Source organism: Rattus norvegicus, chromosome 14 (assembly GCF_021556685.1).
Source record: "Rattus norvegicus strain SHRSP/BbbUtx chromosome 14, alternate assembly SHRSP_T2T, whole genome shotgun sequence".
NCBI classification, from domain to species: domain Eukaryota; kingdom Metazoa; phylum Chordata; class Mammalia; order Rodentia; family Muridae; genus Rattus; species Rattus norvegicus.
Window position 1 is genome coordinate 5,658,080 of NC_141547.1, and position 26,110 is coordinate 5,684,189.

Here is a 26,110-nt window from a genome sequence, read left to right on the forward strand (position 1 = left end):
ATTGTAAAAGACATGTCTGAAGCTTTCCTGAGACCGAAACGGTTAGCAGAGATGGAAGGATATGAAGTGGCTAGCCACTGGACAAGCTGGGAGAAGAACAGGCCATCTAAGAGCCATCCGCTCTGGGCTAGGAAAGAGCTTGCCTGTTAACAAGAGGAAGGTGGGCACAGTGAAGCATGGTAAGCAGGGGTTAAGCTGCAGAGAGGCTGAGAGGGAAACCTGGGTGGACACCAACGACTTCCCAGCTGTGGTTCCCGTGGAAAATACCTACAGTAAAACATCATCTTTCCTACACTCCCTGCTGCCCCGTGGCCCTTTGTGGTCAGTGAGATTAAGGTGTAAATTTGCTGTGTGGATCTTGTGAAAACTTGAGGTTTCCATGGTGAGAGAGGGGGCCTGACTTGCTTCAGAAGTACTTTCTTTATCCCTGCTGGGAAAGGGGCAGCTCTATCCTGTCAGAAGCTGTGCCGAGTAAGGTATAATAAGAAGGAAATCTCAAGCCTGGACAACCTTCAAGAAGAACAGAGGAAAACAAATTACAAATTTCTACTTGGCTAAATTATGGTTGGAGATCATATGTATGTATGTATGTATGTATGTATGTATGTATGGCAGACGTGTCACATGAGAGTGAAACATCTGGTAAGGTTTTTCTAGATGCCCATGCTGTAAAAGCCACTAAGACCCACAGATTTAGTCTTCACAAACTAGAGAAGTGGCTGGGAGTGGCAGTGTTGCTTTTAATCCAAGAAGAGCCAGAAGCAGAGGCAGGCGATCTGAGTTCAAGGCCAGCTGGGTCTAGGCCAGTTAGAGCTTCATAGTAGGTGCAGTCAAGAAAAACAGAAATTGAAACTGGATAAACAGAAATTATCATGGTGGGGCTGAGTACCTGGTAGTCAGTTTTCCATGATCTCGATGAGATACATGAACATGCAGGACGGTCTAGTTGGGGACATGGTTTCCCATGGCTGGTTGACCCTGTTGCTCTTGGGCTTGTACCCAAGCAGCACGCTGTTTGCAGAGTACAAACAAACTGGTCACTTTGTGGCCAGGATGTGAAACAAGAAGGGACCGGGGCCAAGGTCCTAATACCCCTTGAAGGGCAGTGTCCAAACCATCTTCCAACAGGCCTGCCTCCCAGAGGTTCCACCAGCTCTCGGTAGCACCGCATTCTGGGAGCCAGACTTAAACATGGTCCTCCTGGGAACGATGACTGCTTTCTTGATGCGTCACTCACTCTCACTTCCATCTAGCATCATCAACCAGGTCAGACGCTTCCCCCTTCACCCCCACTAGTGAAAACTTTCCTCTTGCTCCTGTGTTCTTTTAGCTTCAGCCCACAGGTTCTGCTTTTTGGTAAGTTAATGGGAGATGAAAGAATTTTTTTAAACTCTCAATTAACAAAGCTTGGCTTTCAAGATTAATCCTGTGCTAGAAATTTGAAAATCCCATTTGACAGTCAAGCCTTTGTTCTAATTCATATCTTTCTTCCCCTCTGAAACACTGAAACTATTATTTCAATGGAGAGAGTGCATCAGGCAGTGGGATATGAGAATATTTTAAAAACTCATCTAGAATATTTCAAAAAATTACTCCCGTGGTATTATTCATTTGATTACACAATTTGAGCAAACTGTTTAACCTCCCTGTGTCTGCTTCTCCACCTGTGAAGTGAGGAGCTGTGACAGTCCACACAGTGGAGCTCTGAGAACCAAGCCTGACAGTTCATAAAATGCCTGATGAAAGTCCCAGTAACTTTGCCTTTCAAGCACTTCCAATATCATGTCTACAATCGACCATGCCACGTCCATGCTACCTCATTCATTCTCTAGGGCTTCGGCTGTGGTTTTCCCTGTGGAGGATGTGGGGAGCAGGAGGGAAGGATACAGACTCAGCACCAAGTTGTACTTAGGTAACTTGTCCAGGTTCGTTCAGCATGTCTAATAGTTTGAAAAGGGCCAGAGTGTTCATTTTCTTTCGTAGCCGTAACAAATCGGTAATCTGAGTGTGATATGTATTCTCTCACAATTCTAAAACTCAGTAATCAGTTTCATCATTCCAAATTCAAGATGGCAGCAGGCCCTCATTCTCAGGAGGCTCTTCAGGAAAGTCTCTAGGTCCTTGTAGCTACTAGCATTCCATGGCTTGTGGTCACATGACTCCAGACCCTGCTTCTTCTGCCTTTTCCATCCTGCAATCCAGGGTAACAAGCCCATCTCAACCTCAACATCCTTTTTTTTTTTTTTTTTTTTTTAGATTTATTATATATAAGTACACTGTTACTGTCTTTAGACATACCAGAAGGGGGCCTCAGATCTCATTACAGATGGTTGTGAGCCATCATGTGGTTGCTGGGAATTGAACTCAGGACCTCTGAAAGAGCAGTCAGTGCTCTTAACCACTGAGCCATCTCACGAGCCCCAAATCAACATCCTTAATCACACTCGTGAAAGCTGTGACTTCCATCAGTTAATATTTACAGGTTCGTGGAATTTAAGCCTAATACATTGGGGGATAGTGTTTGCGCTTACTATACCATGATTCAAATTTAGATCTGAATAACTATAAGCTTCGATTCCTAACTAAATATGTGTGTGTTCACTATGAAATACTTTGTTTCTATAAGCACTATAGCAGATTATAGATATAAATGGAGCAAAATCAGTCACATTAGTAATCAGGCTGTCCTTACAAACCAGTGGGTTAGTGAGGGGATAGACAGTGGTTTAAAAAGAAAATCTTAGTCACACGAATAAATACCAAGCCTCAAGTATGACGTGTGTCCTAACTAAAGAGTCGTGCTGCTCTGGTGGGGATGGGGGTGATGATGAGAGAGCCGTCATGGCTGGGAAGGTTGGCTCTAAGAAGCAACACTTGATGTGAGACCTTAAGGAAGAGTAACGATCACTAGACATGATATAGAAAAAAGCCTTGAACCGCTTGTGCTGCAAAAGATGCAGCACATTAAGTGCTCAGAAAATGAGTTCCCTCTTTCCCTCTGTTCCTTAAAGAATCTGCTAGGACATTGCCGGAGAGAGGGCTGAGGTTAAGAGAACTGGTTCCTTTTCTGGAGGAGCTGAGTTCTATTCCCCAGCACCCCATAGTCACAGACAGCTATCTGTAACTCCAGTCTGGAGGGATCCAAAGCCACCTTCTGACCTCCTAGGGCACCAGATAGGTACATGGTGCACAGACATGCATACAGGCAAAACATCCATACATAAAAATAAATAATAAAAGTGCTACTAATAAAAAAATAATCTAGTAGGGCAGCTGCAAGATTATTCTTGTCAGTACATTGCAAGTACAATGTGGCTATACAATACCCCTTTCCTCAGAGTCTTCCTAACCAATAGTGTGTGCCTGTAGGGTACCCACCCCCAGAGTCTTCCTAACCAATAGTGTGTGCCTGTAGGGTACCCTCCCCCAGAGTCTTCCTAACCAATAGTGTGTGCCTGTAGGGTACCCACCCCCAGAGTCTTCCTAACCAATAGTGTGTGCCTGTAGGGTACCCTCCCCCAGAGTCTTCCTAACCAATAGTGTGTGCCTGTAGGGTACCCACCCCCAGAGTCTTCCTAACCAATAGTGTGTGTCTGTAGGGTACCCTCCCCCAGAGTCTTCCTAACCAATAGTGTGTGCCTGTAAAGTACCCTCCCCCAGAGTCTTCCTAACCAATAGTGTGTGCCTGTAGAGTACTCTCCCCCTCAGTTTTTCTAACTTGCACTGCAGCATATCATACAACATTGTCTCCAGCATTCATAGTTGAGTAGAATAAATTTTAATAAGTATATTCTATTTGTATATACTTAAGCAATGCAGAAACCAAAAAGCAAATCCTTAGTCTACCATGCCAAGAAACAAGCATTTTCTCAGTTACACAGCATTCTAAGATGGGACACATCAAGGATGTTCAGAGAGCCCAAGAAACACTCTGCAACTAAACAAACAGCTTTGGTTTATCTCAGAGTTACTGTTCAACAAGACAGACTTGTTCATGTTTACAGTGTGTTGCTATGTGTTGCAAGAAAGAGATTTCAGGAAATGTGCTTTTGTCATTGAAAATAAGTACTTTTCAAGGTTTTTCATCAACATTTTTACATGAAATAAACTTATTTAAGCAGCTAGTTGGAAACAAATATGCATGAATTTTGTTTATAATAGTGTTCCCTGTAGTGTGTGCTCCATAAGGAAACTCCCATCAATACATTAAGATCAACTAAAAACTAAGTGATGAAGCCAGGCTTGGAACATGTGCCTGTGTTTCCAGCAACCACAAGTCTGAAGCAAGAAGATCATGATATTGAGGGCAGCTGGGTCTAAACAGCAAGACGTATTTCAAAAAAGACTGGGACCACTTCAGTTATTTTGAGTATGTACAGTTAAATGAAGCCACAAGCCACGTGTAGTATATAACCTATGTGAATACCCAAGAATTATCCTGGAAGACTCCTATTGTCTAATTTCCACTTGTAAGACATTAGCAAATCCTATTGCTTAGATTCATTTTCACTCTTTCAAACCTCAGTCACTCTATTCAAACCCACCAACAGCTTTTCCTTGCTCTCCTGTGATCATTTCTTCCATGTATGTAAGTGCACCAGGTACATGCAGTGCCCATGGAAGCCAGAAGAGGACAGCAAATCCCCTGGAACTAGAGCTGTGAGTCACCATAAGGGATCTGAGAAACAGCTGAACCATCTTTCCGACCCCCACACCCGCCCCCTTAATGATTTCAGATGTACTTAGAATTCACATAAGAACTGGAAAAGTGCTTGCCACATGACCCTGATAATCGGATTTCAATCTCCAGAACCTATGTAAAGGTGGAAGGAAAACCAGCTGCACAGAGTTGTCCTCCACATGCACACAGCAATATACATACAATTTTTTAAAATGAAATCAAATTACTATAGCTTGTAAGATCTTGCATACTCTGGCCTTGGCTTAGTTTTAAAACTTCATTTTACGACACTCTCCTCCTTGATTGCTATGTCAACCATGTTCTCTTATCACATGTTCTCTTATCAATTACATCCAGTAATTGCTGCCATAATCAGTTCTGCTCGTGTCTAAACTTACAACACACCAAACTCACCTGGATACCATCTCTATCTGCCATAGGGATTTTCTGATGCCAGGGTTGTAAGATACACCCTACAAGGACCCAGTATGATTATACTAGAGACCTTCTGCCCTTCTGGAAAGTACGAAGTGACATAGTATGAATGACTCATCAGAATCACAAGTCTCAACCTCCTACATCATCATGCGTGATCAGCACAACTCTGCAGTCCTTGGCTTTGGCTTTCCCTGTTTCACAGCTCCTGCTTTCATCGCCCTAGAACCATTCAAACCTAGAATCACCTCAAAAGACCCCCACAAGTGTCTTGGGGTCTGCTTTTCTGACATCTGAGCTGTGACCTTGATATGAGAATTGCCTGACAATGAGCTGTCCGGGGTAGGATTCTGACTCAGCCGTGTAGACTTCGTGGCAGATGATTAAATGGAGAAATGATAACGGAGAGAGTGCAGTAGTAAAATCCCTACCAAACCCCACTTCTGTGGGTGGCATTGGCTCTCCAATGATCGGAGAAGTCATTAGGCTAAGGAGTAAAGTTGACTGGCTTAGAAATGGTTCAGCCAATCAACAACCCCAAAATATACCAAATTTTTGAGGTTTTTATCACCATTTAAACACCTTATATACTCAACATGTAGTACATTGAACTAAAGTGCAGGCCTAATGTTTAGTTCTAAAGGTAGTTGAAGTTCAAAAATGAATGCACTTTTCCTAAGTGTCAAAGTGGGTCCGAGTAAAAAAAAGGGCAAGATCTCAAGGGCTGGGATGGGTATGTTTAGGGTAGAAGAAAAGAACCTAGAACTTCCAGGACAGGTCAAGTCCAACAAAATGAATTACTAATTCCAAAAGAGAACTAGCAAGATGCAGAATTGGCTACTGAGAAATGGAGGTTTTTAAGAAGAGAGGCACAGCAGGCTTGTACAGAGTCTGATAGGACAGGGACAGAATGCCCAAGTCTTGAAGAGCCTTTCTTTACAGGCTGAGATAGAGGCCTGCTTGAAGAGGGCATGGCCATGGTTTACTGAATGACAGACCAATCATCTTTGTCCACTCACTGAAATGTCTCAAGATTACCCACCTGTGTCTTATGGAGACTATACATCTAAGTTGCCAGAAAAATCTGTTCAGAGAGTGACTTCTTCCCCAGAGTTAACAGTAAATGTCACTAGCTTCTGGCTGCTGGCTGCTGTACACTGCAGAAAACAGGTAGCCTCACACACCTGCACAGAGAAGTCAGGATCAGGAATTCTTTTTTCTTTCTCTTTTCTTTTTCTGGTTGGTTGGTTGGGCTTTCATTGTTGGTGTTGTTCCTCTCATAACTTAACCGTGAGCGTAGCTAGCAGAGGAAAAAAAAAAAAGATGTAAAGGAATCAGGAGATTTTATGAATCAGGTAGAGAAGGGTGGCTTTGGAATGAAAAAGCGATAAGTCAGGAGGAGGCATAAAAACAAGGAACGGAATCCAGAAAGGAAATGTAAGGGTGGGCAGGTGGCTTGTTGCACAAGCTTCAAACAGGAGTTCAAGTCCTCAACTCCTGCATAAAGCAGGCCACCTATAATCACCGTGCTTATGGAGCAGAGACAGGCAGACTGGTTATCTAACTAGCTGAATAGGGAAGCTCAGGTACACTGAGAGAACCTACCTTAGTAAATAGAGAGGGATCAGTCAAGGAAGACACTATTGGCCTCTACACACCACACACACACGTATGCATGCACACATATCACACAAGCATACATACCACGCACATCACATCACCCGAGTAGGCAAAAATAAAAGTAGAAGCAAAATGTAGATAGGGAGATAGATATGATAGATAGGGAGATGCTATTGACCTGGCAGCATCCCCTTGTGACTCTAGGTTCTACAAACCCTTGGAGTTGTCTTCAGAATATTGCTGGAAGGCCTCTGTTAAACTTTGCCATGAGAGCCTGCAGAAATGATATTAAAATGTTAGCCTTGTCTTAGCATTTGGAAAATTTGTCAGAATGCTTGGGGACATGGGGACATTAGAGTGAGTTTGTATTTGAGATGAAAGAGTCCACTGTGTCCTCTAAGAAGGTCCAGAGGATCTAAGACTCTTCCTGTGAAGCAAAAAGTTAGGAAGACCCTAGTGTCTTCTACAGCTTGATAGCCAAGATCCTGCTGAGATGCTGCAATGGAATTGTGCTTTCTTCTGCTAGAGGAGCAAAAAAGACTTAAAATGGCCAGCACCACAGAGGCAAGGTGAGCATAAATGCCACAAAGGACAACAAGCCTAAAGGAGAATGATTACCAACCCACAGAGAACCTTGACCATGACACTAAAGATTCCTAAGACATGTGTGGGTATAACTTGAATTAAAGAGAGAAGGAGAGGCAGAGAGAAGGGAAGGAGAGACTTGCCATCAGTAGTCATAGTAGATAATCATGATCTTTTGCCCAGTTTGTCACTATGAACTTTGATCCAGAGTCACTGATCAAAGGAGAGTACTAAACTGACAGCACAGAAATACAGATAACACATTCCTCCAGCCCTTTTTCAAACCTGTTTATGACTATTCAACAGAGCAACTGTATACAAGGCAAAGGTAACAGCCAGACTTTACTAGGGCTCTTTGATGCAATATTTGCTCTGATACTCATATCAGGAAAAGTGAATTGCTATAATGACCTCTCTGCTAGAAATTCACCCACACTAGGTGATACATGGAATCTTGGCTACATTCAAGGCACAGTGGATCTTTTGGCTCTTTGAGCCCATCCTATAGTTATTTCCTTGATCACCAATAGAAATTGGGGATAGGAATACTTCCACACCCAAGCTCGGAAGGGCCACTGGGGAGAGGAGGGCCAAGTGAGTCAAAGGTATTCTTACAGTGCTGCCAAGAGCAGCACCACTATCAAGGGATTCTGTAGCATAGGGAAGTCTTCTTCATCAAACTCTCATTGTATCCGGTCCCACTTGCCAGATCAGAGGCATATTGTGGGTGCTAGTAGACAGACTCACAGAGAATTAATCAGACAGCTGCCTCAATCTTAGGAGCTCTTCCACTGTGATACCAGTCTTACTACAGCTGCGGCACTCTGTATAATTGCTGACCTGGTTCACATTTTCCCTCCAATCTTAATCATTTTAAAGAGTAGCAAGTGGTTTCCTTTCAAAGGAAACAGGGCAGGGACACATTCTCTGTGACCCTTTCAACTCTTCCACCAGTAGAGCTCACAGGGACCTTACATCAAGTGACATTCTGCAGAGCACGCTTCTGGATCATTATGGTGATAGCATCAGAGTGCATGGGCTCAGTGGTATAGCAAACAGCTTGTGATCTGGATGCATTAATGAGACATTAAACCCCACTGGAATCCAAACATCTGTGACATCTATGAAGTGTATAGATGCCCAACAATCCGAGGTGTCCCTTGAAGGTAAGATGCATGTTGATGCTATTTCTGTCGTGTCCTACTGAGAATAGGTGACATCATGGCCTCTTTGGGTTTTGAATATCATACATAGAGAGACAATGATTGGGAAAATGGCTTTGGCACATTTATTATCTCAAAATAATTTTACTTTTGAATAAAACCCAGAGGAACACAGTGTTCTAAATTAATCCAGCCTGTGCTGAAGGATGTGGTTTTGCCCCAGAACTTATCTATGAAGGGGATAAGAGACAGAATGGTGGGACTGGAGAGATGGTTCAGTGGTTAAAAGCACTGACTGCTTTTCCAGAGGTCCTGAGTTCAAATCCCAGCAACCACATGGTGGCTCACAACCATCTGTAATGAGATCTGATACCCTCTTCTGGTGTGTCTGAAGACAGCTACAGTGTACTTATATACATTACATAAATAATGTAATCGTTTTTTTTTTCAAAAAAGTGGCATCTTCCAGTGAAGAGTAAGAGTAGGAGGCCCTAGGGGTTGGGGATTTAACTCAGTGGTAGAGCGCTTGCCTAGCAAGCGCAAGACCCTGGGTTCCGTCCCCAGCTCCGAAAAAAGAAAAAAAAAATAATAGGAGGCCCTGAGGCTCTGCAGCACAACTATGAATTTTATAGCCTGGACTCACTATTTGGAAACCCCACTCCAGGCCTATTACATAGCCCTAGTGGATTACCAGTCCCCAACCATGGGAACTCAAGTGACCGTGGTCCATGAAGTTCCAAAAATAACATTTATTACCCAATGAAGGAGTCTACAAATGTTCTTCCAAATTCTGTAAAATCAGTAAATATTTCCTCCCCCAGTGCTTTTTGCTCAATGTTTTATCATAGCAGCAGAAAGGCAAACTAGGACCCAACCCTCTCTCCCATACAACAGTTGTGTGTGTACCTTCAGTCCTGCCTCTAAGAGTCACATTTTTCTATTATAAAAAAAAAATCTTTCTTTTTCCCTAAACAATCTTTTACCAGTTCTCAGGCCCTCAAATGCCAGATACTGGAACATAAAGTGTTTCCTCTCTGACAACTGAACCCTTGGGCTCTGAAGGAAGACTGTCTCTCCTTGCTGTTTAAAACCCAACTCTATCAGGAAGAGGGAACAACTGCAGAAGGCTGGAAGAGATGAGAGATGCCTATTGGGGGTGGGGGGTGAAGCCAGATCACCTCTCCATGGCAACAAAGGAAGAGACAGTTCTTATGACTCAGGTGTGGTGATGGAATGGGAATGCTTCATGTGATCGGTCCTACTTTCATCATAGGCCATGATGTCATAAGATGAAAGGAGGGTGGGAAAAGTAGCATAGACAGTTTAAAGACTGACAGCAGTTCCTCCAGAAGCCTGGGGATCTCCCATCAGCAGTGATTGAGGGGTTTGTTTGCAGAGGGTTCAGCTTGCTGCAGGCATGGCATATGACAGAATGGCAGGAACCTCAAAACACGTTAGAACAACCAACCTGGGCAGACTCAGGAGATCAGAGAGGAAGAAGTCAGGAGTCAGAAAAGTGGAAGCGAGTCTTCATTAGAGAAAGACAGACAAGCAAGAGAATTTAGTACGTTCAGTCAAGTGGATAAGGTAGAGGGCTTGGGGTGCTGAGCATGGAGGACTCCAAGCTGAACTAGAGATCAGTACAGTAGTTGGGAGACTCAAGGTCATGAATAAAAGCATGGATAATAAAACCAGATAAGAGGAAGGGGAGGAAGGCTCTAATTTTTTTCTTATTTACACTTTCCAGCATAGATTGGCCTCTAATGCATAATACTATGTAATGTTTTCATTAGTTTTCACCCAGAGAGTGAGCTTCCTTCTCCCCCAATGTATCAAAGAACAGTGAACTCCCAAGAGTTATTACAGGTTATCACTGGTAGATAGCTAACACCAGTAAGTCAACTTCTTACTTAACAGTGATGATAATAAGGGGATCAAGGGTTCTCACAGTTTCCTAAAGCCCTCAGGGAAATCAAGCAGATAAGTCTTTAGGGGCTTAGAAGGCTACAAAAAAAAACAAAGATGATCTTTGAAAATGTAAGGACTAGTGAACCTCAGGTAGCTCAGTGCTGAGATGACAATAGGAGCAGGAAAGAGGAAGTGTGTGAAGCACAGTGACTAATGCTATGTATAGTTAATAAAGGACACCATCCCACACTACGCTGGGAAGGTAGACATCTAGATCTAAAAACCCTTGGTCCCCTTATTATCTTGTTAAGTAAGAAGTTGACTTACTAAGAAGCATAGATGCTCATCCCTTCCAATGTTCTTAGTTAAGAATGGTTTCATTTTGGCTAGATGGTGGTCTTAGTAGTGGAGTGCTTCCCTAACGTGCTCAGGTTCATAGTTTGACCCAGTACTGAAAATAATAAAGATAAGAATAAAAATGTATACTTCGGACACCAGGAGTTGTGACATTCTCAAATAAGACATCTAGATCTAAATCCACATCACACTTGATCTTTATCTAATCCAGTGCTGGCCTCACTACTTTAGAATCGGTCAGGAGTTTACTTTTCTCAATGAATGTCCTTCTGAAGTATTCCCATACTTAGGAACTGACTATCATAGCTTTCTGAAATTACTCTGTGGCTGAGTTAGTCTTCAAAATGATTGACATGTAAAGTTATGTGACCATCCTTTCTCAGATTTCATCTTTAGAACATAGAACACCGTGTCAGGACTCATAGTCCAGGTTAATGACAGTGTTCTGCATTTTAAAAGAACCTGGGGAATGACAACTTGACTCTTCTTTAAGAGCTACCACAACTTATCCATTGCCTAGCTGTCAAGATGTACAGTCACCCTTCAAAGCGCTCACCACATTCAGTGTGAGGACCAGAATTCAATCCCCAAAATTAACATAAAAAGCTGGTGGTGCATGTTTGAATCTCAGTGCTGAGGAAGCAGGGACAGGAGGCTTCCTGGGCCCAGTCCCAGAGACTATGTCAAAAACCAAGATGGACAACACTTCTCAGGAACATTTGAGGTTAGTTGACCTCTGGCCTTCACCTGAGTGCACACATATTTGTATCCTTGCACATATGCATGTACCAGTGCACACATGAGCATACACACATGTATACACACACACTCAAACACATTGAATACAATCCCGTAATTACGCTGTAAAATTAAAACAGCTGAAGAGGAGTGAAAAGGTGTGCTCTGTAGCCTCCTTCTCTGCGGTTGTCACCACACCAAGAGCTAAGGTGTGATCAGGTGTGAAGACAAAGACTGGGGAGTTTTCCTCAGATTTGCCAGAGTATGATTCTCAAAGAGTTTCCCAGAGTGGAAATGCACTGTATATAGATTATAGGGAAAACTGCTCATACCACGAACAGCTGAGACCCTACAATGCTCAGGGAAGCAGACTCCTACTCTCCTGAAAGGGAAACTATACAGCCAGGCTGTACCTCAGCTAGATCCTCACCCTAAAATGATTACTGAACTATCAAGTGGCTGTTGTACTAGGTACAAGTCCTGGGGTAACTCACACAGAGCCAGCTGGAAGGAGGCTGTTGGTTACATGAGCACAGTTTGTCTTGAAACAAGCCCTACTCTGAGCATTGTGTAAATGTCTCATTTATTCATGACAATTAAGATAATACTATAATTATCCTCCTTTCATTTACGAGGAAGCAAAAACAAAATAGTAATAAAACTTGCCTTGGGCCACAGATAGTAGTTAGTTGAACAAAGATTGAACCTACAGCTATCTAGCCCCAGAAACTATTCTCAGTAACACCGTAACAGGTGTATATGTAAGTTCTATCTTAGACCCCCACCTCTCTTTATAAAAACTAAGATACAGGTTGCAGTAGAACTTACCAATCAATACCCTGGGGTACTTGCTACAAGGATTCTATCAGCATATTTGATTTTTAAATATCAGTATAACCTTATAAAATAATTTGGCAATAAAACTGATTCTCCAACTTAGTAGAGGTTGGTGCACAAATTTTAAAATGCTAGGTTGAAATATTAGTATAGTTTCATTGGCTGGAGTTTCTTTAGTTAGCTTTGTTATAGCTAAAACAAGTAATTTTTTAAAAATTCTTTATGAATATTTTGCCTGCCTGTTTGTCTGTGCACCGTGTGCACAGTGTCTGTAGGGGCCAGATGATGTCAGATCTCCTGGAACTGAGATCTCACAAACAAAAAATGTTCAGTGTTTTTATCCTTCCTACAGCCCCTCCAAAAGGACAATTGTTGATTCTCTCTATAGGAGAGCTGGGAAAATCCCAAGGGGAAGCAAAGGGCAGTGCCCCTGCAGCATGGCCCGCAGGACCTCTCGGAGGAGGCTGGTGTTTGCTCCTGTGTGCGGTTTCTACAGCCATCCCTAGCCCTAGGGTATGATAAGAAATTCCTGCCCTGTATTTTCCCCTCTGTCCCTCTGCTCCTATTCCAATGGTCAGTTTGCTTTGTTTTAGGCAGGGCAGTTCTCCAAGACTGAAGCAATCCCTGAGCCTCTCTGGACCTCAAACTCAGTGCGTGAGTGCTTCCAAGCCACCAAGGGTGGCTCACCAAAAGGTGTCAATAGTTAGCGTCTGAGGCGCTGCCCTGACTTATGGAGGAGGAGGAACTGGAAGTCTGGAAAATGTGCCTTGATAATGTTAGCATTTATCCACCTCTTTGGGGAGCCTGAGATTGCCGGCTGGGCTCTGGGTGGGCTCCTTACAAGAAAGCCTTAGGACTAATGGTGAGTGAAGCTGAGAAACCAGACCCTCTTGTCCTAACTTAATTAAACCTCCTAGGATGAATTCGGGGAGTGAGGGAGTTGGTTAAGAGCATTTGCTGCTCTGACAGAGAACCTCCAGCTCTGTCCCCAGCACCCACATGGTGGTTCACAGTCACCTCGGAACTCTGGTTCCAGGGTTACACCCTCTTCTGACTTTAGCGGGTGTCAGGCATGCATGTGGTGCTCATACATCCACGTAAGCAAAACGCTTATACACATCAAATCATAAAATGGCTTAAAAAAAAGACAACACTCAATGGCTGTCTCTGTGACGTATAGTATTTGAAATATTCCTAATCTTACCTCATTTACTCCTCAGGGGATTGTAGTTTCTATCCTCTCGAAATTTAAAAGGCACTTAAAATTTATCATTATTCTAAATGTTTTATTAATGCCTTTTAATCTTCCTGAAGCCCTATAAGGTAGCTGTTAATACCCTCATTTTTAAGAGTGAAGAAACGAGACACAATGCTTTGTCAAATTCAAATTCATCCACCAAGAAAGTGACACAATGTCCTTTAGTTGTATTTTATTTATTTGGATATTTCTGCTTTTGTTTTGCTTGTTCGTTTGTTTGTTTGGAGACAAATTCTCTCTACATAGCCCTGGCTGTCTTAGAACTCACTATATAGACCAGGCTGGCTTCAAACTCACAGAGATGCTCCTGCCTCTGCCTCCCAAGTGTTGGGCTTAAAGAGGCAGGCCACTGTGCCCTGCTAACAAGGTCTATTACATATCGCGCTCACATATACAGGTGAGCATTGAACTTTGGATCCACCTTCATTCACCTCCACCTCCAGATAGATATTGGGATCATATGTGAGTGCCACTGTGTCCTGCGAAAGCCCAAATCCTAACCCATGATAAGGAGATTGACTCAACACCAGGCTGCTTCAGATCTAAAGTCCAGTGGGTCTACACAGTTCATCACTTCAGGGTGGCACGCCTTTCCTCTGCTGTGCTCTGTCCCAGGCAGCCAACCCTCTAAACGCAGCCCCGATGAGGACAGCCACTTTTGATTCACGAGAATGTAAACGTGGCTTGTTGACTTTCAGTTTTCAAAATGAACTGGTGGAGGAAACAAAAGCAATGGCATCAAGACAGGAAGTAAATCTGACCAGTCCTACCGGTGGGGAAGTAAGCCTACCCATGGCAGAAACTGGGAATTAGAACCTCCAGGTTCTCCAGCACTCCCTTTCCCCACTCTTGAATTTTCCAGCTCAGAGGCCTGACTGCCCTTCCCCCAGAGGCTCCTCTCTATATAATCCAGACATTTTGGTCTCTCTCTTCTTTTCCTCTTCTCTCTTTGGGCACCCCCCCCCCTTTTCCTCCCTCCCTCCCCCCCTACCCTTTTCTCATGGTGACTTCCCTGGCCTTGGTCCCCAGTAAGCTTGCCTTTACTATAATTTAATCTGGTTTAAATTGGCTCCTTTCACCAGCTGCAGAGAAATAATCTATTGTACTCCAGGGGAGGACTGGGACGTTTACTTTCTCCTCCAACATCTGTAGCCTATAGTTGTTAGAACAAGAAGGAAACATTAGAAGTTTGCTCCCTAAAGTTACAAGTAACACCTAACGGAAGTAGCAAAGAGAGAAATAATTATATTGGAATAACAGGTGACAGTAAGATGACAAGCAAGCAAGCCACATCCCCAGTGTCACAGGAGAAAAGTCAACAGCTAACATTTACTGTTCATAAACTGAGAACTAGCTGTTGGGAACCTTTATTAAGCGTGAAAGAGTCACCCACTCAACAGACAGGCTGTTAGCTTGTTCCTGCCGCTAAATGAGACACTGCCTCAAAACAACTTGGGGAAGAGAGTGTTCCAGACCAGCCAGAGCTACAAGAGAGATACTCTGTCTCAAAAAGTGTGGGGGGGGGGGGGGGAGGGCGGGGGGAGTGGCGGGGGAGATGATGTAGAGATAGGTTCACAGTAACTTCAGTTCTAGGAAACCCAGAATCCTCATCTGCCTTCCACGTTCACCACGAGCAAAAGTGGTGGGCTTACCTGCGGGCAAACCGCCCACCATCCTTGAATATATGTTTTGCTTCTTATTTCCAGATTCTCTGAGGCCAAGTAGGAACGGGTTGCCTGACTACACGGCTCCTCCCTGGAGAAATGGGTTTACTCCCTTTCCTAAAACTTGATGCTGCCTAGGGAGGATACAATCTCCTCTGCCCTCCAGAAATCGTGCTCAATTCAAATTAAATCGCGATGTAGAGTCATTTCTAAACCAGGAACAGAATGACTTGCTTTTCCCCCTTGTGCTGTTTTGTCTGAAGTGTTGTTTGTTTTGTTGTTAATTTTTGGCTAGCGTGCAAAGAAATGGGCTTGTGACTTTTACACACAAACGTGCCATGATTTGTTCTAACCCGCCCCTCCCCCATAGCCGTCCTCCCATCCCCCTCTTGCTACTCTTCCTTTCCCCAAGAATCCCCTTCCTTGCTTCCTGGTCGTTTGAGGAGTGGCTCCACATTTTTGCAACCCTTATGCAGAAACAGGCGACTGTCCACCACATCCTGAGAGCTGCTAGCACGGCCATTCGCTCTTTACTGCGCGGGCATAACGACCTCTCCCGAGGTCTGCGGCAGGGAGGGAGGAGATTTCTCCAAGCGCGCAGTAACTAGCCTTCCTAGGAGGAAGTCCGTGAACTCTATCAGGGTCCCACCGCCCAAGGGCTTGCCTCTGAACTTCGTCCCTCCCAGATTGCCAAGCCAGCGAGCCTTTGCTCTGACTGCAATCCGAGCCAATGGCAAAAACCCTTCTGAAGCCCGGCCCCGCGGAAGGAATGGTTTTTGAGTTGTTTGTTTCTCTTTAATAGGGGAACTCTGCCTTGCCCACGCTTTTACTTTGTGCTTGACGGACTCGAGAGGCAGTTTAGGACCCGGAACAAGAACGCCGGGCTACAGAAAGGATGAAGTACCTTCTTGACCTGATCCTGCTGCTGCCTCTGCTTATCGTCTTCTGCATTGAGTCTTTCATCAAGCGTTTGATTCCCAAGAAGAAAAAATCCGTCGCTGGAGAGATCGTTCTGATCACCGGAGCTGGTCATGGGATTGGAAGACTGACCGCCTACGAATTTGCCAAACTAAACACCAAACTGGTTCTGTGGGATATCAATAAGGTAACCGCGCTTCGTCCTTTCCTTTGTGGTCCACGCTTGGGAAACAACCACCCTTCACAGTTCTCTGTAGAGTCCATAGAGCGTTTAGTACTATTGACATTTTTCAGATTGATATCTGTTAAGACCACATGATGAGCGGACGATGAGAATCTTGGTTGCCTCCCTTCTCTACAATAGCACTGTAATTCCATCCTGAAGATGGCCAGTGACCTCCTCCTACTGACCCTCATGAACCTTTGGAAAACGCAGCAGTTTTAGGTGCTATCCCAGGAGTTAGAGGTATGCAGCTGTCAGGTCTCATTTGCAGCTACCGAGATGGGTACAGAATGACACCCTACAGGAATCACCGTTGCACTGTCACATTGCCTACAAGAGTCATTTAAGTCCGCTTGTAGAAAAAATAATTAAAAGTGAAATCACTTCAGTGTGGTCTCCTGTACCTGCAGGTCGAGGTGCAAGGCAAGTCAGAAGGACCCAGCAGTGACATGTTGATCTGGCTTTTGGTGGATGACAAAGGGAGGCACCTGTTGGCTTAGCCTGCCCCTCACTGCACTCACTGTGTGCATCCACTCTGTAAACAAGGGGTCAGGGTTCATGAGGTTAAATAGGAGCTAACTCTAGAGTGGTCGAGGCAGCAAGTAACCAGTGTTCCACCGTATCCACAGCCTAGACGTGAAGACCTGGTGCAAGCAAGAGATGGGGGTCCCTCGGTTTGGTGGAGAAAACAGATAATTAGGTATTTATACAATAAACGAAAGGTGCAACCTGGCCAGCATAGGTCAGCTGGCCAAGGCTCAGCAAATCATATAGTCAGGCACAAAATGGGCTCCACTTCTTACCAGAGAAACTCTAGGCTTCCCAGGCCTTTAGGTTTCAGAAGGCCAGAGAGATGGTAGGTTAATTCGTGAAGTAATTAGCCAGGAGTCTAGCAGTTGGCATGAAACTAGTCTGAAATTCTATTCTTTAACAAGAGTGATTCGGGTTGATGGTTTCTGATCCACACAATTTTCTCTAATGTGTGTTAAGCCAGCGAACATTTGGTGACCATTACTGTCTTCTGGACAGTGCTAGAATACAGAAGTACAGATACCAGTGATGCAAACAGCCTTCGTGAGCTAAAGACCATCAGCAGGCAACCTGTACAATAGAACACACGATCGGGTGACATCGCAAAAAGAAGCATGAAAGGAGCAGGGGACCGTGGGATGGGAAAGGCAGACGGCAGGTTGTCTAAGTGGCCAGGGGAGGCGGACGAGTTTGGAGTCAAGAGAGGCTGGGGTTTTAGAACAGTGGTACAGCGCTACCCCAGCATGGCAAGGCACCAACACAAACACAGGGACAGCAAACTCAAAGCCTGGATCAGACTGAAGAGAAGTCTAAGATCTGGATCAAGGTCTGAGCTGAGAATGTAGGTAGATGCCACTCATCCCTCATGGCTGTTCGTTGTGGATAACCCACTTGATTTCAAACACATATCGTGAAGAGAGGGATGCAGAATATTATATTAGAAATGTTGAAGTAGTAAGACTTTGGTGGGGAGACTGGGTTAGATAAAGGGGTGGAGTGAACAGCAGTTCTCTGAGTCAAGTGCACAGACTCAGAGAAACTGCCATCGGACAGCAGTTGTCAGCCTAGATAGAGTAATGGTTCTGCCTGAACTTCCTTACCTGTTTTATCTGTTTCTGTTAATTCACTCTGATTTGTGGGCTGCATATAATGTTTTAATTCAGGCTCTCCTTGCCTTCTAACATATTTAGGCTAATTGTAACATTACAAATGTCTGTGTTGAATACAACCAAAACATGGAGTCCTGTGGGAACAGTGCAGAGATAAGCAGAAGGCCACAGGAGCCCTGAGGGAGGACACTGAGGGAGGAGCACTGGGGAGGGGCCTTGGGGGAAGAGTAGTAGGAGAGGGGCCGGGGAGACAGCTTGGGTGATAATGTGCATGAGGGCCCAAGTTTGGAACCACAGTGTCCACTTAGAGAGCCAAGGGCAAGGGGACCAGGGCCTGTAAGGACTGTCACTGAGTGGGGAGCCTGGAAGATCTGTGGACCTTGTGGCCAAGCCAGCCTAGGAGGGAGAATTCCAGGCTCAGTGAGAAACCGTTTCAATCAATCAATTAATCAATCAATCAAATGGAAAGTGGTTGTAAAAGAAATTGTTGACCTTCAGTTTCTATGTGCATGTACACCACTCACACAAGTGTGTACACATGAACATGAATACATACATAGACCACACACATCGATGCAACACATGTAATGCATGTGCTCACAGGGACAGGGGCACATGCATGTGCACATGTGCACACACATACAAAGGACCTGGTCTTTGTTTGTCAGCAGAATTGTGTTCTGCCATTGATTGGGAAATGACACTTCTAGTCCCCTTTACTATCCTAATATTATAACTAATCACTGTGACTTGATTGATCTGATGCCAATACTATGCTTGTCAGAGCACTGTCCCATTCTGGCTTTTGGCTGTGCTGTATTTTGCTACAAATATTTGGGGGAAATGTCTTTAATTGAATGCACCAGAGAAACAAACTGTTCCACTAGTCAAAAAGAATATTCTGCCAGGTTAAACTTTATTTTTGTAATATGCTACAAGGAAAATTAAAAAGAGGAATGTGACCCTCATTACCCTTTTGGAGACCCAAGGCCAGGAGCCCCTGTTCAGGGTACTTTGGTTTTGACTCCTGGAGAAGTATTGGGAGCCGATTTCTACTGAGGAGGGATCCTCTGGCCACCAAGTAGAGGGGACTGGAGAGGAAACATGGAAGGAGAGGGAAAGGAAAACGGTTAAGACACTGACAGCCATGGTCATGCAAGGGAGTGTGGACGCCTGGTTAGCTTGGTTTAAATAATCCACCTTGCGTTTTAATAGTATGTCTTCCTACTTGGTCCCCAGCTTTCGGTATGCACCCCCATCATTTACATTCTCCTTCTGGTCTCCTCGTGGTCTTTTCTAGAATGGCATCGAGGAAACAGCGGCGAAGTGCAGGAAGCTAGGTGCCCAGGTCCATCCCTTTGTGGTGGACTGCAGCCAGCGGGAAGAGATTTACAGCGCTGTGAGAAAGGTAAGATTCCACGTGTACTTAGGAGTGTGTCAGGAGGGGAGCTAGGAAGTGTGGTGGAGATGGTCGTATTTGTCCATTACACGGTCACTGAAAAACACTGTGGCTCGTGTTTCTCAAGGCTTTGTGTCTGGTAAGTGACAGACCTGGAAGTAAGAGCCTCAGACTCCAGTGTGCTCTGCAGCCTCCCAGGGAGCTTACGGACTGAATGGGATGGAGAACTGGCTCTGTAGGTAAGATAGAGGCTCAATGGTTAAGCATGCCTGCTGCACAAGCATGACAATGTGTGTAAGACAGCCACATACATGAGCCTGTGGGTGCTGGCTGCCAGCCTGGCTTGGAGCTCAGGGATAGACTATCAAGGGAATAAGGTAAAGGACAGGAGAACAGGACCCCTTCATCCTCCTCTAGCCTCTATGTGTGTGTATATAGGCACATGCACCTACATGTATACTACACACACATCACATACACTATACACAACGCACACATCACATATACTGTATACAACACACACAACACACACCTATATACAACGCACACATCACATATACACATATACTACACATATATCATATACACTATACACAACACACACATCACATATACTGTATACAACATATACATCACATACACTATATACAACACACACACACCACACATGCTATACACAACATACACACACACATTTGGGGGAACACTATGTAGCAAACTTTAGCAAGTACGAGACCTGGGCATCAAACTGGAGAAAAAAACCACCAGGGCGTGCCTGTGTAGAATATGCACACGCGTCAGCCTCCCCTCCAGCGGTTTTCTTTCAGCAGGAGTAGAGCAGAGTCCAGGAATCATAACAGAGTCTAAACTGTTAGCACTCCCTGTGCGACTCCCTCCCTCTGCCGTGGTCTGATACTGTTGTACGCCCTTGACTGTCTCCAGCCACTTCCCAGCACTGACAGTGTCTTCTGAAGCCCAGTCAAGGATATGGGTGTGAAATTTACAGTGTTCGGGTCTTGTTTGACTCGAAGGTTGATCTAGTCCCACAAGGCATGGCTGTCCTCTACCTACACTTGAAATGCTGTCTGTACGAAATGTGCTCTCATTTGAGCCAGTGGAGGAGGGCCATCAGAGTAACAGGCACATTTCCTTAAAGTCTGCTTTCCAGACCTCTCCTTCAGCCAAGTGCACACAAAGACCCTGATTCAACCCAACTGAGAGCCGCTCTGTTCAGACCCAGATATGATTCAACTTTTTCCTCCTATTTTTAAATAGTTTGGTTATTTTGGATTTTTTTTAATTTAAAATTTTTTGACATTGTAATACGATTGCATCATTTCTCCCTTCTCTTTTCTCCCTCCAGAAACCTCCCATACACTCCTCCTTGGTCTCTTTCAGTTCACGTTTAGGCAGTTGGTTGTTGAGACTCTATGGACGTGGCTTCTAAGATTAGGAGGCACAGGCTCACAGCAAACTCGCAGACCCTCTGGCTCTCACAGTCTGTCTGCAGCGTTCCCTGAGTCTTAGAGTCCAGACAGTTTATACAATGTGTCTGTTGGGTCTTGGCTTTGCAATTCTGCATTCTGATTGGTTGTGGTTTTCTACAGAGGTCTGGTCTGTTGCAAAGTTTCCTTAATGAGGGGTAAGGCCCACAGCTATCTGTGGGATAAGGACAAATATTTAGAGCTTCCCTAGGGATTATGCTAGTGTAGTAAAGTGTGTGGGTTCCCCTCCAAGATCCATGGCTTTACCACCCCTGGGTATTTAGCTAGGTTTCCAGTAGGAAACATGATTCCTCTTGTTGAACAAGTCTTTAGTCCAATTAGAGAGGTGTTGGTTACTGTCACAGTTAGAGTTACGACTGCTGTGAAGAAACACCATGACCAAAAACAACTTGGGGAGGAAAGGGTTTATTTCACTCCCAGTTCCACATAACAGTTCCTCATCAAAAGCAGTGAGGACAGGAACTCACAAGGGGCAGGAACCTGGAGGCAGGAGCTGATGCAGAGGCCATGGAGGGTGCTGCTCACTGGCTTACACCCCATGGCTGGCTCAGCCTGCTTCTTACAGAGCCCAGAACCACAGTAGGCTGGGCCTCCCCAGTGATCACAAATTAATAAAATGCCTTTCAGCTGGATCTTATAGAGGCATTTTCTCAGTTGAGGCTCTGGCTTGTGTCAGGTTGACATAAAACTAGCTGGCATGGTTACCACCAAGGATGTGTACCTCCGCTATACCTTATAGTTCCCATGCCTTACTGGTCATTGTTATGGGTCACGAGCATCACAGCCGGGTAGGACTGTAGGTCGCCTCCCTCCTTTGGAAGCTTGCTTGGTGCCATCTGGTAGCATAGAAGCTAGGCTTCAGGACAGGACACTCAGGTCAGTTCCTGTTCAGGTGTGTCTAGGGCCTGTGTCTGAAATGCATGGTATCTTCAGCAATGAGGGCTTACCTATTAGGTCTCTTCACAGTAGAACCATGACTAAAACGAGTCGTCTTCTTGATTCTTTGCTTTTTTTTTTTTTTTTTTTTTTTGAGTTCTTTATATATTTTGCCCATGAATCCTCTGTCAGACTTGTACCTGGCAAAGGTTCTCCCATTCTGGGGGCTTCTTCACTGATTATTTCTTTAACTGTGCAGAAGTTTTTTAGTTTTCTGAAGCCCCATTTGCCAAGCGTTGGCCTTAGTTCTTGGGCAAATGGAATCCGATTCAGAAAGTCTGGGTGCCGCCTGTGGATTTTGTCTACTGGTTTCAGGGTTTCAGGTTTAGGTTTTCGATCCATGTGGAGTTAGTTTCATGCAGCTAAAATAGATACGCGTCATTCTTCTGCATGTTGACACCCAGTTTTCCCAGCATGTTCAAGATGCTTTCTTCTTTCCAGTATATGCTTTTTGCCTCTTTGCCAAACATAAAGTGCCTGCGGGGACATGTATTCATGTTTGGGTCTTTGATTTTGTCCCATTTCTTCTTGTCTGCGTATTGTATATAGCTCTGCAATGTATCATACGATCTGGAATGATAATTCTTTCTAGCATGGTTCGGAATTGTTTTTGCTAACAGGGGTCTTTCATGGTTCCATATGAGTTTAGGATTTTTTTTTTTCTTTCTCTGAAGAAAGAGATGGGGGCTTTGATTGGGATTGCACTGAATCTGTAACTAGCCTTTGCTAAAACAATCATTTTCCATTGTTAATTCTCCCAATCCCTGAGCGTGGGCTGTCTGTCCATTTTCTACTGTCTTTTTCAAGCTCTCTCTTCAGAGGCTTGAAGTTTTCGTTTTTGTGGTCCTTCACCTCCTCAGTTGAGTTTACTCCTGGATATTTTACTTTCTTTGAGGCTATTGTGAATGGGAATTCACATGTCCATAATCTCTTATGTATGTTTGTTCTTGGTGTATAGGAAAGCTATTAATTTGTACAACTTGATTCTGTGTCCTGCTGTGTTGCTGAGTTCATTTATCATTTCTAGTTTTCTGGCAGAGTTTTGGGGATCTGTAATATACAGTACCATGCCATCTGCAGTAAGAATGGTTCCATTTCCCCCTACTTGTATCCCTTTAGTTTCCCTCTCTTGCCTTATTGCTGTGGCTAGTACTTCAAGCACAGTATTGAAAAGGAGTGGGGAGAGTAGACATCCCTGTCTCATTCCTGACTTCAGTGGGATTGCTTCAACCTTTTCTCCATGTATGATAGTGTTGTCTGTGGGCCTCTCATGTAAAGCTCTTACTATGTTGAGGTATGATCCCTCCAGCCCTGCATTCTCCAGGACTTTTATTATGAAGGTATATTGGATCTTGTGAAAGGCTTGTGTTTGCATCTGTTGAGATGATCCTATAGTTCTTGTTGGTAAGTCTATTTATGTGATTGGTTACACTTATTGACTTATAAATGTTTCGGGAATAAAGCCAGCTTGGTTTGGTGTCTGTCTGTACTCTGCATGGCAGTATTTTACTGAGCATTTTTGGGTCTGTGTTCTTCAAGTATGCTAGCATGTAGTTTTCTTTTGCAGTGTTTCCTGGTAGTGGTGTTTCAGTGATACTGGCTTCCTAGATTGAGTTTGGGGACACTCTGTAATGTCTCCGCTTGCTTGAGTAGATTAAGAAAGATTATTAAGAGTTGGCTGTTGATCTTTGAAAGTTTGGGAGAACTCTGCTGTGAATTCATCTGGCCCTAGCGATTTTTGTTTTAGGGGTGTGTGTGTGTGTGTGTGTGTGTGTGTGTGTGTTGCATTATTTTTATTTATTTACTTACTTTAGCTGAAAGGCTTTTCATTATTATTGGGTCTCCTTCTTCACTGTGGGTCAGCTTAGATTGTTGAGTTCTTCTGATTTAATTTTGGTGGTTTGGCTGAATATAAGAATTCATCATTTTTTTGTTTATGTTTTCGAAAATAGCTTAATGGTTTACAGGCTTCTAAAAATATTCCCTTATGTTACTCTGAGCTTCTTTGGTCTCTGTTGTAAGATTTCCGTGTTTGTTTCTCATTTTGTTCATTTGGGTCTTTCTTGCCCTGTTTTGGCTACTTGGGCCAAGAGCTGTCTGTCCTGTTTATTGTCTCAAAACACTGGATCTTTGGGTTATCTGTTATCGTTGCTCCCATTTCCTTGGTGTCTACTCTGATTTCTTTTTTTCTTCCCATTAATTGGGTCTGCATTTGGTTTGTACTTGTTCTACATTTCTTGGTTGTATCTTTAAGTCATTTATTTATGCTCTTTTTGATTTTTAATGCACCAACTTAGAGCTGTGCGTTTATCTCATGAGTCGCTGCGTTCACATTGTGCCCGAGGCTTGGCTATGTTGTGTGTTCATTCTCATTCAGTTCTAGGACATTTTTAGTTTGTTTTTGAATTTTTTTCCTAAGGCCCAATTCATCATTCAGTAATGTGCCTTTTAATCTCCATGAGTTTGTGTGTTTGCTAAAGATTCTTTTGCTGTCAGTTTTAAGGTTCATTGCTTTGTGGTCAGATAAGAAACCAGAAGTGATTTCAATCCTTTTGAATTTTTAAAGATTTGTTTTGTGTCCACAGATGTGGTCCAACTTAGAAAGGCTTCCATGTGCTACTGAGTGGATTGTACGTTCTTTGGTGCTCGATTGGAATGTTCTGTGTCCATTAAGTCCATTTGATGAATGATGTAGTTAATTCTGGTGTTTCTCTGGTTCAAAGGCTCATGGAGAGTATGAGCCTATGGGTATTGAAATCTCCTAGTAATGCTGGACGGCTACTAAACTGTGTCTTTAAATCCAGCAGCAGCTGTTGTTGGTTTGTTTGTTTGTTTGTTTGTTTGTTTGTTTGTTTGTTTGTTTTTAATGAAATTAGGTGTCCCAGAGTTTGGCACATAAATGTTTAGGATAGCAACGTCTTCTCGGCTAACTGTCCCCTTGATTAGACTGGTGCGTCCCTCTTTATCTCTTCTGACGAGTTTCAGTTTGAAGTTTCCTTTGTCAGATTATAGTATAACCTCTCTGTGTCTACCGAGTGTACTGGGCTGTAGACCTATGCCACGGGGCTGTTGGTGATAATCAAATTCGTTAGCTACATGAACTACCTGACAATTCAATGGTCAGCATGCTTTCTCTGCTAAGGAACATGCAAAATTAGCAGCATTCCCACCTGAAGAGAGAATAGATAATGAAAAAGAAAAAGGGTTTGTTTTGTTTTAAAGCATCTGTAAATAAATTATATGAATGTAAGATTATAGATTAAAACCCATATGTCCCTAAATAACGAATTGGGTTATTAAACGTTAAAAACCTTTTGTACAGGCACAAAGCTGTAATGCTTTCCTAGATAAATATACTAAGCACACATCCTCTAAATAAATAACTATTTTTAAGGGAGAAAAAGTTGATGGTATTGGGGACATTCTTTAGTAACAAGAGACAGCAGTCTGAGGACATTATTAACAATTTTCATTCTGTGCTAAAGACGTGAGAGTTGACCATGGATGAAGGATAAATACTGCACAGCGGCCCTCACCACCTTAATTACACCCCGATGTGATTCAGCCCTGGTTAATGAGACCTCGGCATGTCAAACGAAGCTTCCCCAGGCTCTACTGAACCTTTGTTCCCTGGCAGCCGTTCTGTGTGAGGTCCTTTGTGGAGATCTGGAACAGTTCAGGTTCCACTTTTAAAAGCCTAAACCATTCTATGGGTCCCTGTTTCTCAACTGGGCAAACAAGAGCATCGCCTTAAGTATTGTGGTGAACATTAAATACAAAAAAGATGAAGCCATCTACAAAACATGCAAGGAAGCAAATGATCCCCGGGGTCTTTGTCACTTTCCCTTCAATTCCCAGCACACCAAAGCCTGAGCTCTAAACAACGGCAACTGTCTTAAGAGAAGCTTAGCTTTTATTTAGAGCCCAATAGATAGCAGAGTACTGTCTGACTCTCCTGTCTGACTCTCCTGTGTACTCCTGGGAGCTATGCAGCTCTGGTCTTCTGAAAAGGACTTTAGGCTTTGGGAGTCTGGGAACTTTCTTATTTACAGGTGCTGTTAGCGATTACAGTAGAATCCAGAAGATGCAGCAGTAACTTGGGGAAAATGCATCACCCTAAGTTCTTCCTTCCTGAATGTGAATAGGCTTCACTGCTCAAGGATGCCTTGTACAGCCCTTGGCAGGCAGCCCTGTTATCTTGCTTATATTTCCTCAACTAAAATCATTTTACCCAGAGCTGCAA

The 26,110-nt window shown here is 43.8% G+C and overlaps 1 protein-coding gene across 5 annotated transcripts in view; it reads left to right on the plus strand.

Moving 5' to 3' along the window:
- Positions 1 to 26,110, plus strand: part of Hsd17b11 (hydroxysteroid (17-beta) dehydrogenase 11) — a 49,871-nt gene that overhangs the window by 2,678 nt on the left and 21,083 nt on the right. For 4 of the 5 annotated variants that reach the window (XM_087582403.1, XM_087582406.1, XM_087582405.1 and 1 more), the window contains exons 2-3: positions 16,049 to 16,351; positions 19,328 to 19,435. In XM_087582403.1, coding sequence (XP_087438529.1) covers positions 16,142 to 16,351; positions 19,328 to 19,435 — 318 coding nt within the window. In that variant the 5' untranslated portion in view covers positions 16,049 to 16,141. 5 annotated transcript variants of the gene reach the window in all.